Raw genomic sequence first — 14,502 nt, 5'->3', positions numbered from 1 at the left:
AATGTGACAAACTTGTACCTCGCTGCTTCAACTCTCTGGAGGAGGGAAGCTCACCACTTGCAGTTCCTGTTTACCCTCTCGAAAGTGCATATGACCAGTGGCCACATGTATGTGGTGACGTAGGGCTTAAGGGAGCGTGCTCGGGAGGTATTAGTATTGTACCCATTGCAGGGCTGCTTAAATGAGTTAATTTTTAAAATGGTGAATAGTCACTGTCGATGCTTCCGGCCACCAGCTTGTACCTGGTACTGGTGTTGAGGGAGTGGTCTCTGGCGCTGTCTGGAGCATGTTAAGCCAGGCCTCTGTAGGGGCATGCAGTCTCTGTTTTTCCGCTGAAGCTGAAAAGCTCAACCCACCCCTCCCTCACACCTCATCCTGCTTGCTGCTGTTTAGCAAAGGTGCTATGTAATCTATAAATCACACGTGGAGCACATTGTTTTTGGGATATTGTACACAGGCAGCATTGATATTTAATTACACTGAATTATGCTTTGCTTTAAAGTGAGTTTTACAGCAACCTATTTTTTTCTATGGTTTGTACGGAAATTTTTCACACGCACTACTGCTTCCATTCATACCTTCATCCAAATTCCCCTACAGCTCTGCTTTTTAATTTGGTCTGTGCGTTACGTTTTCATCAGCAACGGAGTCTAAATGCACTGTGACACTCTTCCGCTTTTCTGACTCTAAAGCATTTTGTATTGTGTTAACGTTAACTTTTGATCAGTCTGGCTCTTTTTGCAACATAACACGCTCTTATACTTTGCAACCTTTAATAAAATATCCTTTCTGTTTGCGATATATCTCAGTGTGTAATTGCAATATGACGCACTCTTTTGTTTCACTTTCCATTTTTTTTTATTTATAGGTAAGTTTGACAGCAACCTAGTTGCCTAAACATAATAGATTCCTTTATTTTATGGTTAAGGGAAAAAGTATCGCCTGTCCTAGGATGTTAGTGCGCCATTGCACACTACTTCTAAGACATTTGCAATTGGAATTTTTTTTAATGTTAATACAGGTAAAATACCTTTGCACTATTGACGTCCTCCATTAAGTTTTATTTCTGGACGTGCAGCCAATGCAGCAACATACTTCCCCAAACCATGTCTAAGTTCACCAATACATGCTCTCCCATTTCCTTCACCATCACGGATTTTTATTTTTAATGTATGTAAAATTACTTTGCACTATTGGAGCGCTCGCTTTCAAATTATTTGTGGAGTTGCAGCCATAACAGCAATAATCTTCCACAACCAAAAGTTCATTTCTAAGTTTATTAGAGTGTCTGCGACCACTTGTCACCCGCCTTAGGCTCTCACTGCACCATCACAACACATAGAAGATAATACTTATGTTACAAGCAAACCCGCTTGGTATGGTAATGGCGCTCTCTCTCGTCCCCAATTCTAATGCATTTTCGGCATCGGTGGGTCCCACAGTGTAACTGCACCATCAAACACTCTCCCCAAATTTAAGTAGTTTGTTTTATGTTTGCAGTAATTTTTAAAGCAACATACATAAAACAATCTTAACATAATAAAACATTTTATTAATAGCTCAGCGGAATGATTTCAAGCACAATGACCACTAATCGCACCGTGACACGCTTTTCCCATTCTCATCTTACAATCCTTTTATGTGCATTCATGATGATGACAATACACTCTCACCTGTAAGCTCTTTCTCGTCACTCTAGCACTCACTTATCACTCCCAAGATTACCCATCCCCCCGCCCCAATGTTCTCTCTCTGGCAAATGTTTAAAATGTCAGTATCTCCACATGCCTAGTAACCCCTTTATTTTCCGGCGGTCTCGCTTCCAAGTGTTCTCTCAGCTTCTCAGGTGCCCAAACTTGGTAGAGCTATATCTCAATTCGTTTTATGCCCTCTCTCTTTAGTTTAGCCACGCGTACTATCAGTGTCTATTATTCCCATAATAATTTTCCACTACAAACAAAAACGCATAGGTAAGTAAAAGATATTTACAAGATAAATAGCTCTAACTCTAAAACGTGCGACACCTATTGCATTGAAAATGCTTGTTGTAATATGCTGTAGCCACATTAAAATGACTACATGTTGACATGGACATTTACCATGGGAATCGAGGAAGAAGACCATCGAAAGATCCTTTCCTATTGGTTAGAAATAATTCAACATTTATGTAACATGTTTTGCGCTTTCCATTTGGTACATGTTCCGAGCTAAAGAGTTAAGGCATTCTATGGACCCCTCCCCTGCCACGCCCCTTAGTACTTTGTTGTGCTGGCACAAATTGCCATTAGCTACTGCTAACAGTGATTTATTTGTTTTCCTTACGCTTTGAGAGGAGACTTTCTATCTTTATGCCGATCATAACTACAGCTGTTATTTATTTCTTTTACCTGATTTAACGGTTGGACTGCAGTTGTTAGAGAACTCAACCGAGTTTCCAGAACTAGTCTTTATGAGTATTTCCACCTTTTCATATTTAGTCTTTTGCTACAATTTTACTTGCTCTATTCCAAAATAACTCTTTGCTCGTATAAATTAAGATGGGGCTAATTTCTTTAATGCAACACACTGTTATTTCGTATGCCTGTTCTAACTAAATTTTCTCGATCTTTCTGTAATTTGACCTATCTAAATAAAAAAGGCAAAAATACAGAATAATATCTTAGAGAGCAGGCTTGTTATGATGAAGTTGCAACCTAGTAATAATTTAGCAGTCATAGTTCCTTGTTCTAAAACCATAGTTCTCATTTCATGCAAGATAAACTTTAACATGGTGCATTTTTCTTTACTTATTTACATTGTGTAGGACAATCACACGACAGCTGTTAATTCGCATTTAAAATTGACAAAATATTTAAATTTAGCATGATCGAATAATTGTAAGTTTGGCCTGGCCACAAATCTTTGAGGAATTAATAATATAGTTTGAATAATTTTTGTTTACGTCCACAGTGTAGCTCATGCTAATTTTTTTATTGCATTCATTTTGCCATGTAATAGGTTTCATATAACGTCATCTGTGTTGTTTCTATTTATATATCAATTGCTATTTTGATATTTTCAAACAAAAATATGCCGGTTGTAATTAAGTTATCTTGATATTTTCCAGGGCTTGCAATTCTTTATTTACAACGTTAGAAAAGAGTCGAGAAGCCATTGAAATCACTAGTGAAGACCACATAATTCAGGTGCGTTGCAGCTGTTTCCAAGGACTATCACATGCACATAAACCACTTCTACTATGGTCGTTTATTCCCGTTTTGAAACCATTTTAGAAAACGTTTTCTTGATGTAAGTGAATAAATGGATAACAATAACTGAGAAAACACATGGGCGCAAAACCAAATCATGAAAGGCAATTTTAAGGCAATACACATAGAGCATTACATTAAAATAAAAAATGGAATAACTAAACAAAAATAATTTATTGTACTTATAAATTAGAAAACACATTAAATATGCGACTGAATATACATTTGGAATTGGCCACAGTAGTGTACCCCATATCAAATCTAAGTTGGGAATAAAGTTTAAATTTTTTTTAAAAATGATCACTTCTTCTACAATTAGAAAAATTGATTCTCCGTAATACATTTCTAACTAATTTGCTTATATATGAAAAAAATACATCACGTGTATGTGTCTGTATATGTATATATATATATATATATGTTTCCAAAATTTAAAAAAATGATCGGTCTTCTACAATTACAAAAATGGATTCTCCGTAATACATTTCTAACTGCTTTTATGTGAAAAAAATACATCATGTGTACGTATGTATGTATATATATATATATATATATATATATATATATATATATATATATATATATATATATATATATATATTTTTTTTTTTGACGAAGCCTGCGAAGGCGAAACGCGTCTGTAAGGGGTGAGGGGGGTTTGGTGAATAAAATGTGTTAACCGGATACCAGTGTGCCAGCCAATCTTTTTCTGATACCGTCATTGGAATACAGAAAGCGTGCAGCTATATATATATATATTTTTTTTTTCTCTCCTCCAGTGCCGGTTTGCGCACCTTGGGTTGTCGTCGAACGGTCCCAGATAGGCCACCGACCAGCCTTAAATATGTACCAGTGCGACGCGTTTCGCCGATAAGGCTTGCTCACGCTCCACGTCGCACTTTTCATCTGCTAAATAAATTTCGCAAACACATTCCGGGTGTCCTGGCTTACTTCGGAACAGAGGAGGTAATTGCTGGTACATATATATATATATATATATACACACACACACACACATACACATGATGTGAAAAATACATCCTGTGTATATGTGTATGTATATATAGATATATAGATATAAATACATATGTATATATATATATATATATATATATTTCACAAAAAACTTCGCCCAATTAGGAGATCCTCACATATATATATATCGATATAGGTATATAGACATATATATGAAACAAGATTCGCCTTGCGGCATGAAAGAAACGCTTTCACTCGATGACAGGAATCAGGGTGGATTTATTATCAGATGTTAACTGCCATGCCCAACCCGTTTCGGTCCAGTCACTTGGACCTTGTTCACGGGATGATGTTACACAGGAAAGGGGCATCTTTTATTTCGGTCAGCACACAGTTACTTCCTGTTTTATTACACTGTATTGTGGTACGTGTAGTTTACATGTTTAAAAAGGGCGGTTAATGCAATTTTTAAAAGTGATTTAAATGCGCTTGGTTTACTGTGTAAATTATTAGAACCTTATCATTTTTTTCTTTTTGTGACCATTTGTGCTTTGTGTCCGTTTATTGCATCCATTTATTTATCGCTCTTAATGAGCACATTTTGTTGTTATACAGAGTCTTATCCGATGCTGGTATCTATTTTAATTAGAAATTTTTATTCTCACCTTCATTTTCTTGCTCACATTGATCTTTGATGTCACTTTTACAACTCTCTAGTGAGTGGTTGCTTGAGCTCATGTTTATTTGTTTCTTCATCTTTTTTTGCGGTTTCCTTCATGGTTTTCGGTCTTTCATCGAATTGTTTTACACCTGTATATAGAGTTCCTCCTCCCGGTTGAGACATCTGGGGTCTAGTCTCCTAAATGCCACTATATGTCTTGACTCATTTTTGTCGCAAGATTTTTTCGCGATTGCCACCCCTTTCTGATTGTGGGATTTGTTCAGTGGCCCAGTATTTCAAGCATTCCCACTTGCTGTCATGTTATTTTTCCATGTGCTTGGCTATGGCATTCAAGCTATCCTTATGTTTGGTGGCACAAATGTGTTCAAGAATTCTTTTCTTTACTTCAAAGATTGTGCTTCCAATTTAGCGTTGTTTGCACGGGCACTCAACCATGTAGACTACATATTTACTTTTACAGGTTTGATGTTGCTTGATCTTCTATTTGGTGCCCTTTTTTATGTCAATTTCTTGCTTGTGTGTTGCAATCTTGCACGCCTTGCATTGTTTGCATTGCCAGAAGCCTTTTCTTTGTAGCCATGTTGTTAATGGTGCTTCTTGGAAATGGCTATGTGTGATTTTGTCTCTGATATTTTTTGCCCTGCGATACGTGACATTTGGATGATCACCAGTGATTTGTACCGGATCAAGTTGTAAAATCCCCCAGTGTTTTTTGATGATCTCAATCAAGCTCTTGTTTTCCGCACTGAATGTTATTAGTCTTATTGTTTGCGAATTGTCAGATTCATCAGTCTTTGCTTTTGTTGTGTTGTTGAGTATGTCCCTTCGTTGTTGATTTAATACTCTTTGAAAGCTTTTTTCAATTACTTTTTTGGGGTATTTACGTTTCGTAAATCTATTTCTTGCTTGCTTACTGTGTTTGATGAATTCTGTATCTGCAGAGCAATTCCTCCTGAGTCTTAAGAACACCCCATATGGGATGCTCCATTTTAGTGATTCATTGTGGAAGCTTTCCCCATGTTAACTCACATTGGTGGCTGTTTTTTTGCGATGTAACGTTGTATGTAGGGAGTTATTTTCTACATAGATGTTTGGAACCAGGAATGTCACTTTTTTTGGCACTGATTTCAAAGGTGAATTTCAGTTTTGATACATTGTTGTTTAGTTTGTTAAAGTATATTATGAATTCTGATTCTGTGTCATCCCAGATGATCAGGAGATCATCTATAAAGCGGAGCCATAAAATGGTCTTTTCCAAGAATTCATCATTTTCTGGTGCCCAGGCCACTTGTTGTTAAAACCATCCCATCGTTAGATTGGCATAATTTGGGGAAAGGGAAAAGCCCATGGCACAACCTTTAATTTGTTTAAAAATGTGTTTGTTAAACAAAAAGATGTTATTGTCCAAGCAAAGAGTGATCCTCTTGATTAGCATATTGTTATGCTGATTGTACTGAATATTTATTTTGCCTAAAAAATACTTGCACGCCTGAATCCAAATTAAATATTCAATATTCGTATACAACAAAATTACGTCCATGATGACAAGTTTAAAGGTTGGTTGCAATGTGACTCCTTCTAGTTTCTGTAGTAGGTCTGTGGTATCTCGTAGGTAAGAGCTGAGGTTTTTGACCAATGGTGCCAAGAAGTGGTCAATGTAGTTTGAAACTGGTTCCAATAATGAGCCATTTGCGGAGACAGTCGGTCTCCTGGGGGGATCAACAATGCTCTTATGAATTGTTGGTAGGCAGTAGAATGTCGCCATGGTTGGATGATTGCATTTGAGATATTTTTGCTCTTCTGCATCTATTAATCCTTTATCAAGCCACTTTTGTAAATGCAATGTCAAATTATTTTCAATTTCTTTTGTCAGATCATTTGGTAGTTGAATATAGCATTTCATAATTATTAGTTGTCTACCGGCTTCTGCAATGTAGTCTCTTTTATCAGGGATGATGATATTTCCGCCTTTGTCTGCGGACTTAATTTCAATAGTTTTGTCTTGTTGGAGTTTATATAATGCTTCTCTCTACTGTTTTGATAAGTTATCCTTGGAGGCAGCATTTTTAATTTTGTAGAGATCTTCTATTATTGCCTCATGAAAGAGATCTACTTTGTTGCCTGGTGGTAGAGTTGGGTAGTACACTGATCTTGATTTAAGACCACTTTCTCCTGCTCCCACTGGAGGTCGTGATTACTCTAATTCTGTTAGAGCCAACATTTGTTGTGATGTTGAATCTGCTGTAGTGTAGTCCCTATATTCCCAATAGGCTCTGCGCTTTGGAATAATATACACTATAGATTTGACATAGGACATACGGATAGAGAGGTCAGTATGTCTCTATCAAGTATATTAAACTTAATTGTGTATGCCGACTAACTCAGAGGTCACTAGTAACTTTTTTGAATAAACTGGAACAAATATCTTCAGCGTCGTGGAAACAATAGATACCTTTTTCACTCATTCAATTGTGCATGCTTCGTTTCTACAGAGTTGCAGAGAAATAGTGAAACGGGCGTTTTCAATAAAAGGGGTTTATTGAACAGTCATCTTTCTCATGCAAGAGAGGTGAACTGCTACAATCGTTAGACAAAATGCAAAGTATAATGCGTACAGCGAGAACAGTAGTATAAAATAATACTGTAATAGCATTGTCTGTTCTAATGACATATATAAAAATACATGAATAAATAACACAGGCTAAAAATACTCAACTGGTGCTTCTAAAATATGCCTACTCCAATGTACCTAACCTAGGTCTAGTACCAGGGAAGAAGTAAGTGTTTGTCTTTAGCATAAGTTTTAGTTCTGCCAATAATTGCCAAAGGTTTCTCTAGGTTCTAATAAGCTCCATACCTTTAGAATGAAAGAGGTTGGTATCTCTGTCGTGGGACTCGATTTCCCAACACCCCGCAAGGGGAGTCAGAAACACTGGAGCTGGATTCTCGGCAGGAGAATGCCAGCTTCTTTGTCAGTGCGTCAGCTTGAGAGTCGGCTTCCTTCTGCACTTGCAGTAGCGAGCTGCGTCGGGCAAGTAGGTAGTCGAACTGCACTGAACCACACTTGTACTTTGCTATAGCAAGTGAAGGTATATTTATACCTTGAAGGTGTTTAGGAATGCCAGCTTTGACGTAAAGTCAGGCATATGAACGTCATGGATGAACCCCTAAGCAATAGTTGTTCATGCATAATAATGAGTTTCTTAGAGAAATCAATATCCAGGCTAGGAGAAGTCCCTTCTGCTTAAGGATCTGGTTTTCCAAGAAATCGTTGTGATGTAGATGAACGGATGGAAGTAGCCATGCCTGTATTTGGGTAGCATGAGCTATGCCTAAATAAGGACTTGATTTCTATGCCTATATAAGGGCAACGCGAATTGTACCTATATAAGGGCATGAATCGGGAAAATTCATTCGGAATCTATAATCAAACACAACACTGCTCCCATTGGTAATAAAGTTTCCAGGCCTTGAATATCTTTGGCCACTAAGATGCTAGTTGGTGTTGTTAGATTGAATTGATACTCTATTTTTGTTTTTTTGTGCATATATTTTGGCCATAGAAGTAATTCCGGTCTGGGCGATGTCCAGATGGGATTTTGGACAGAAATTCAAACCTTTTCAATGTCAGATTTTTATCCAAAAGGTTGATGACATACATTTAACTCTTGTGAGCTTGATTCATCTATTTCTTGGGCTGTCTCAATTGATCCTTGGACCATGTGTCCATTCTTGGCTCCTCCCCTGCGTCTCTTGCCTCTTCTGGGCTTCCCCTCTCTTGCCTCTGCCTCCACCTCTCCTTGATTGATTGTCTTTGTTCTGTTGTTCTGATGCCATCCTCATTTTGGTTAAAAAGTTGGTCTTTTTTCTGATGTCTGATGCAGCTTGTGGGGTTCTATCATTTTCACTTGCATCTGTGCTTGTGAGAGAGTCATGGCTTGAAAACTCCCAGCTGCTTATCTCCATTTGTGCTTAACTTTTTCGCACTTCATATTGTCTGCTAAAGGTTAAGATCCTGCCTTCTTCAAAGTCTATTTTGTCTCTTTGAAATTTATGTTGCTTTCGTTGTTTAACTCTGTCCTCATGTTTCTGCTGATTTTCAATGGCATTTTTCAATTTTACCAAATCTTCCGACAGATCCATTTTTTCTATTTCTTCCTCTTGTTCTTTTAATTCTCTTCGAATTTCTTTTAGAGCCTTTTCAATATGTTTTATTAAGATCAGGATTAGACCAGTGGATGATTCCAGTAAGTGCTCTTCCCATTCTTGTAATAATTCCCCACTTGTATCTTGATGGCTTGGCATTAGCAAGAGGTGGAGGCCTGTGGGAATTCTTTTCACTGCTACATACTTTTATAGTGTTATCACTTATTGATTTCTTTTTTGGAGAGTCTCTCCTTGTATCTTAGTGTCTCCTTGGCATTACTCATGGTTGTTGTTTGACCCCTTTCCATTCGTTGTGAGCCAGAAGTTAAAAAAATTCTGGACATTTCAGCATTCCTTATCTATTTATGTATATATACATTACCTACTGGTCGCCAGTAGGTAGTTATAGTTAGGACCTTGTTTCCATTCAAAAAGCGTTTTTTCTTTTCCCAATAACTTTGGCGCCGGTTGATGAATCTTCGCGAAATTTTCGAAACTAGTGGGGCTCTCCAGTCAGCTTCTATCTTGAAAGTTTCGGGGTGATTCAGCAAGCTGGGGCTGAGAAAAAAGGGGTATCCCAAAACGTGTTTTCTCTATGTTAATTCCCATAGGAAACTTTAGACACGGCTACAACCCGAACTGCTGAACGGAATTACACCAAATTTGGCACAAAAATAGCCCTTGTTTCAGAAAGAACTCTTTTTTTTAAATGGTGTAAATTTGTTCAGTAGTTGCTGAGAAAATAAAAAAATAAAAGTTTCGATATATAGAGGCACGGAGGATCCGCGCACCCTGCCGATCACGAGCTGCATTCTAATTGGCTTTTAACATTTCAAACCAGGAAGTGTTGGCAGCCATCTTGTGCCTCGGTAGAACCGAGGCACAAGAAAGCAGTGAAAGAAACATGCAAAATAAGAAAAGAGGGCAGGGTAGAAACACCCTGACCCCCAAGGCCGGCTCAAGGGGTCCCACAAGGACCCCCATGGCCTAAAAAAGCATTTTTTTTTTAAAAAAAAAGAATCGTCCGAATTTGCGCTGGGTGTGCGAATCCGGCTGAGAATTTTTTTAAAAATGAAGCGCCACAGGGCGTGTTTGCACACATGTCACCTCAGGCCCTGCCCCCTCCCTTCACCTCTGTGCAAACGCGCCCCCTGGCACGTTGTAAGTTGGGGAACTAATTCCCCTTGAATACTGAGGATCCCTGGGCGGCAACTAGCCACCAGGTACCTCCAGTATGCGCCAGTGGGGTGCGTTGCAGAGAGGTGTTCAGAGGCCACATCCCTTTTGACACCTCTCTGCAACGCAGCTCTGTGGCGCTTACTGGAGGTAACTTGTGGGCTAGTAGGACCCCAGGGACCCTCTGGATTAAAGGAGACTAATCTCCCAAATAAAAACACGCCAGGGGGGCGCGTTTGCACAGTGGTGAAGGGAGAGCGCAGGGCCTTAGGTGACATGTGTGCAAACACGCCCTGTGGCGCATTTTAAGTGGTAGTTTTAACCCCCCTGGCCTATTATATACTAGGGCCTTACAGAGGAGGTGATGCTAATCACAGGGTACCCCAACTCATAGTGTTCCCTAGTGTATGTTGGTGTTTTCACTGTATTCTAAGTGTCTTTTAGCATAGCACTGGCTCTAGGCTTGGTTAGTCAGGGTCAGTTACCACCAGTGCCCATCTGAAGAAGTTGTGGGTACAGGATGATTTTGGAACAAGGCCTCTTTCTGCTCCTCTTTGGTTCTTTCTGCACATTTCTTGCTTCTTCCTGCACTTTTCTTCGTCTTTGTGGACTTCTGTTGCTTCTTTCTGCATTTCTTTTGTTTCTTCCTGTGCATTTTCTCTTCTTTCTTCAAATGTCCTACCTCTGTAGGCATAGTTAGAAACTAGCATTTGAAAAACCTTTGAAATTCACTGAAAAACCATAGGTTTCAGGCATGTTATAGTTAGAAATTAGCATTTAAAAAAACTTTGAAATTCACCGAAAAAACCATAGGTTTCAGGCACGTTATAGTTAGAAATTAGCATTTAAAAAACCTTAGAAATTCACAGAAAAAAACATAGGTTTCATGGGTGTTATAGTTAGCTGGACATTTCACTCATACAAAACAATAGAAATTCCTCTGTTATAGTTAGGTCTGATAACTATAACTCGCTCCCCTGCAATGCACTGCTGATGACGTCACATATTACATCACTTATGACATGGTCAGTGAATTCACTGATGACATCTCCATCTTAAATGACATCCCTGATTACATCATCCATGTGATAAATTGATGCATCTTCTCACACCCTAATATAACCTTTGATACACCCACTCTAAATTACAGACTGCCATTCTCAAAACCATAGACACTCCAACCGCAAATACACACTCACTGATTCTTAGGTTTACACACACATCCACTCACTCACCCATACAGTCACTCATACTTATGGTCACTCAGTACAGGACTATCATATGCACTCGTACATCTATATAAACTATTACACACCACCACTCATCCATAGAGGTACTCACACACCTAGTCAGTTATGCAAATAATGAATCACACTGCCATTTACTCACGTATACAGTTATACACACACCAGCTCCATCACTCATACAAATACTAGCACATTCTTACGCACTTATACAATCACTGATACAAGCACACACACATCCATACCGCTACTCTCAGAATCACACACTCTCACTTATAGCCATTTATATACTCCAACACACATATATACTGCCTTTCACATATGTAGTTACTCACACATGTACTCACTAACACACCCATACACACAATCACCCACCCATATAGTCCATCACAGATGTAGTCTTGAAACCATGCACCCAGTGAATCACCCAATCACACATCTATGCACAGAGTCACAGACACCCCACCCACATAAACCCTCAGGCACCCATACAGATACTCAGACAACCAATCAATAACCTGTATAGACACTCATGTAGCTATTCACAAACCCATGTAGCCGGTTACTCACCAACAGACAGACGGACACAGTCATTCACACAGTTTAGTCACTAACCTATGCATTCAGTAAGATTTGTTTATTCACTCACTTATAGAGTCAGTCATGCACCTACTAAATCATTCATTCAGACACGTATACACTTACTCATTCTTCAATACACCTTTTCCTATATATTAAACATATTTAAACTTTACAGACACACACATTCACTGGATGATGTCATCAGTGATGTCATTTGAGATGTCATCAGTGATGTCACTGACCATGTCATGAGTGATGTTAATATATGACGTTATCAGCAGTGTATTGCGGGGGCGCGAGTTATAGTTAGCAGAACTAACTATAATGGAGGAATTTCTATGGTTTTGTACGAGTGAAATGTACAGCTAACTATAACAAGCCTGAAACCTAAGGTTTTTTTCTGTGAATTTCAAAGGTTTTTTAAATGGTACTTTCTAACTATAACGTGCCTGAAACCTATGTTTTTTTCAGTGAATATATATATGTGTGTATATACATATATATCACATAAAAAAGCCAGTGACGAGGCACCAGCGCCGCCTTCCCCTTGCCTCTCTCGAAGGCGGTCCGTGGCGAGGCAGGCGAGACTCAAACTATCCAAGTACACGCTGTGTAACACTTCCGAAAACAGCAGCCACGGACAACACAAAGACTTTTTAGCAGTCGTTATTTAATTGCAAAAATCTGCAACTCACTCTACGCCTTTTGGGACTTGTTCACGAGTGCCATGGGTTGGATTACAATACATTTAAATAAACATGTGAGTTGAAACATTTGATAGAACGTGAAGATAGACTACATGTGAAACCGAGTTTACTCACTCCTACTTTCAGATTATTTGCCTTTTTTGTTTTTCAAATTCCTTGCAACATAATATATACATTTGAAAGTTTGGCAATGTTGTCTTTTATCAGATCATTTTCAATTTCCTGTAACACCGCAATATACAATGGCGAACATTTTTTGTTATATCACATCTTTCCTTTGCATATCATATAAGACACGGTGTTCTTAACAATGTCAATATTGGAACCCTAATACTATTCAGTATATTCATAACATTCTTTACATACTGGATATCGTCACCCATGCTTTTGCCACAGTGGACGGGCCGCTACCTGCATGCCTTTTGCTTTAGAGATCTCCCTTCATGTTTTCAATAAACTTTATTAACACCGCTATCTCCTCACCGCGGGCAACTGACTGCCGCTTACGATATAAAGGTTCAGAAAAAATACATAAGTACTATAATTCAGTAGGTATAAAGCCCAAGTGGGTATAAATAAAAATGCCATAATTCAAATCTTAGAAATCAATCTGAAGAAGTGCAGTGCCGACGCCCCAGTCCTGGCAGGGGGGAAAACACCAAATCTCGTCTTCGCGGATGACACCCTCCTGTTGGCCAAAACCCCATCTGGACTACAAAAATTGTTGGATATATTTAGCCTGTTCTGCCACGAACGTGGGTTGACCATTAACACAACCAAAACCAAGCTGATGGTGTTGCTCCCCCACAAAAAAACAAAGAAAATCAACATCATTCTTAATGGGACATCGCTTGAGGTGGTTGAGGATTTTGACTACCTGGGAATCAGAATCAACAGCAGAATGAAGTGGGATTCCCATGTGGCCAAGATGTTGCTAAACCTCATGAGAGTCTCAGGTGCTATTCTAAGGAGCCAGCGAATGTCAGTCAGCAGACCTATCGCCCCGGCTCTTGCTGTTTATGAGGGGAGGGCCTTGCCCTCTGCAACCTATGGGGCTGAACTCTGGGGTTGTGAAAATGTCCCAGAACTGGTAAGAGCAGAGAACAAATTTATAAGGGACTTAGTCTTCCTTCCTACTTCAACTCCGCTGCAAACCCTTTTCCATGACATGGGCAAACACTCCATCCTAGATATAGTTAACCTTTACCCCTTGCTGTTTTGGGTGTGCCTGAGGAGGACCCCAGAGCTAGCAAACTATGCCTTGGTGATGGATGAACTGATTGCCTTGAACAATGTGAATAATATACAGTGGCTAAATAAACTGAGACAAATGGTTATGAAACTGGGCTTGGCCGAATTCTGGATCTCTCAGTTAACCCCAAGCAAGTAATTAAGAACATTTATTGGGAGTGGGTAGATGTGGTGGAACAGAAGAGCTTTAAATGGGGATCTCTAACCACACAGTTCTTAGAATACAAGCCAAACAGAAAGTTGGAACCGTTTTTAGACTTCATTAGAATACCAAGAGACAGATCGGTCTTCCTAAAAATGAGGTATGGGACATTACCCCTCAATAAATTGACAGAAAGATGGAAAGGATCAAGGGTCTCAAACAGCACTTGCCCATGTTGCCGGGGTAAATCAGAATCCTTACCACATTTTTTGTTTGGCTGTATGGCTTATAAGAGGGCAAGGCTGAGATGGTTGAAACCACTTTGTATAGAGTTGGGGGTCAGAGATAT

At 39.0% G+C, this 14,502-nt stretch overlaps 1 protein-coding gene across 2 annotated transcripts in view; it reads left to right on the top strand.

The window, feature by feature from the left end:
• The window catches only part of PDE8A (phosphodiesterase 8A), a 2,218,572-nt gene that overhangs the window by 1,239,275 nt on the left and 964,795 nt on the right, over positions 1–14,502 (top strand). For both annotated transcript variants that reach the window (XM_086958243.1, XM_086958242.1), the window contains exon 7: positions 3,107–3,185. In XM_086958243.1, coding sequence (XP_086814369.1) covers positions 3,107–3,185 — 79 coding nt within the window. The remainder of the gene's footprint in view (positions 1–3,106; positions 3,186–14,502) is intronic.

Source organism: Lissotriton vulgaris, chromosome 2_1 (assembly GCF_964263255.1).
Source record: "Lissotriton vulgaris chromosome 2_1, aLisVul1.2, whole genome shotgun sequence".
Taxonomy (NCBI): domain Eukaryota; kingdom Metazoa; phylum Chordata; class Amphibia; order Caudata; family Salamandridae; genus Lissotriton; species Lissotriton vulgaris.
The sequence above is the reverse complement of the archived record's forward strand: the minus strand, read 5'-3'. Positions and strand labels throughout refer to the sequence as shown.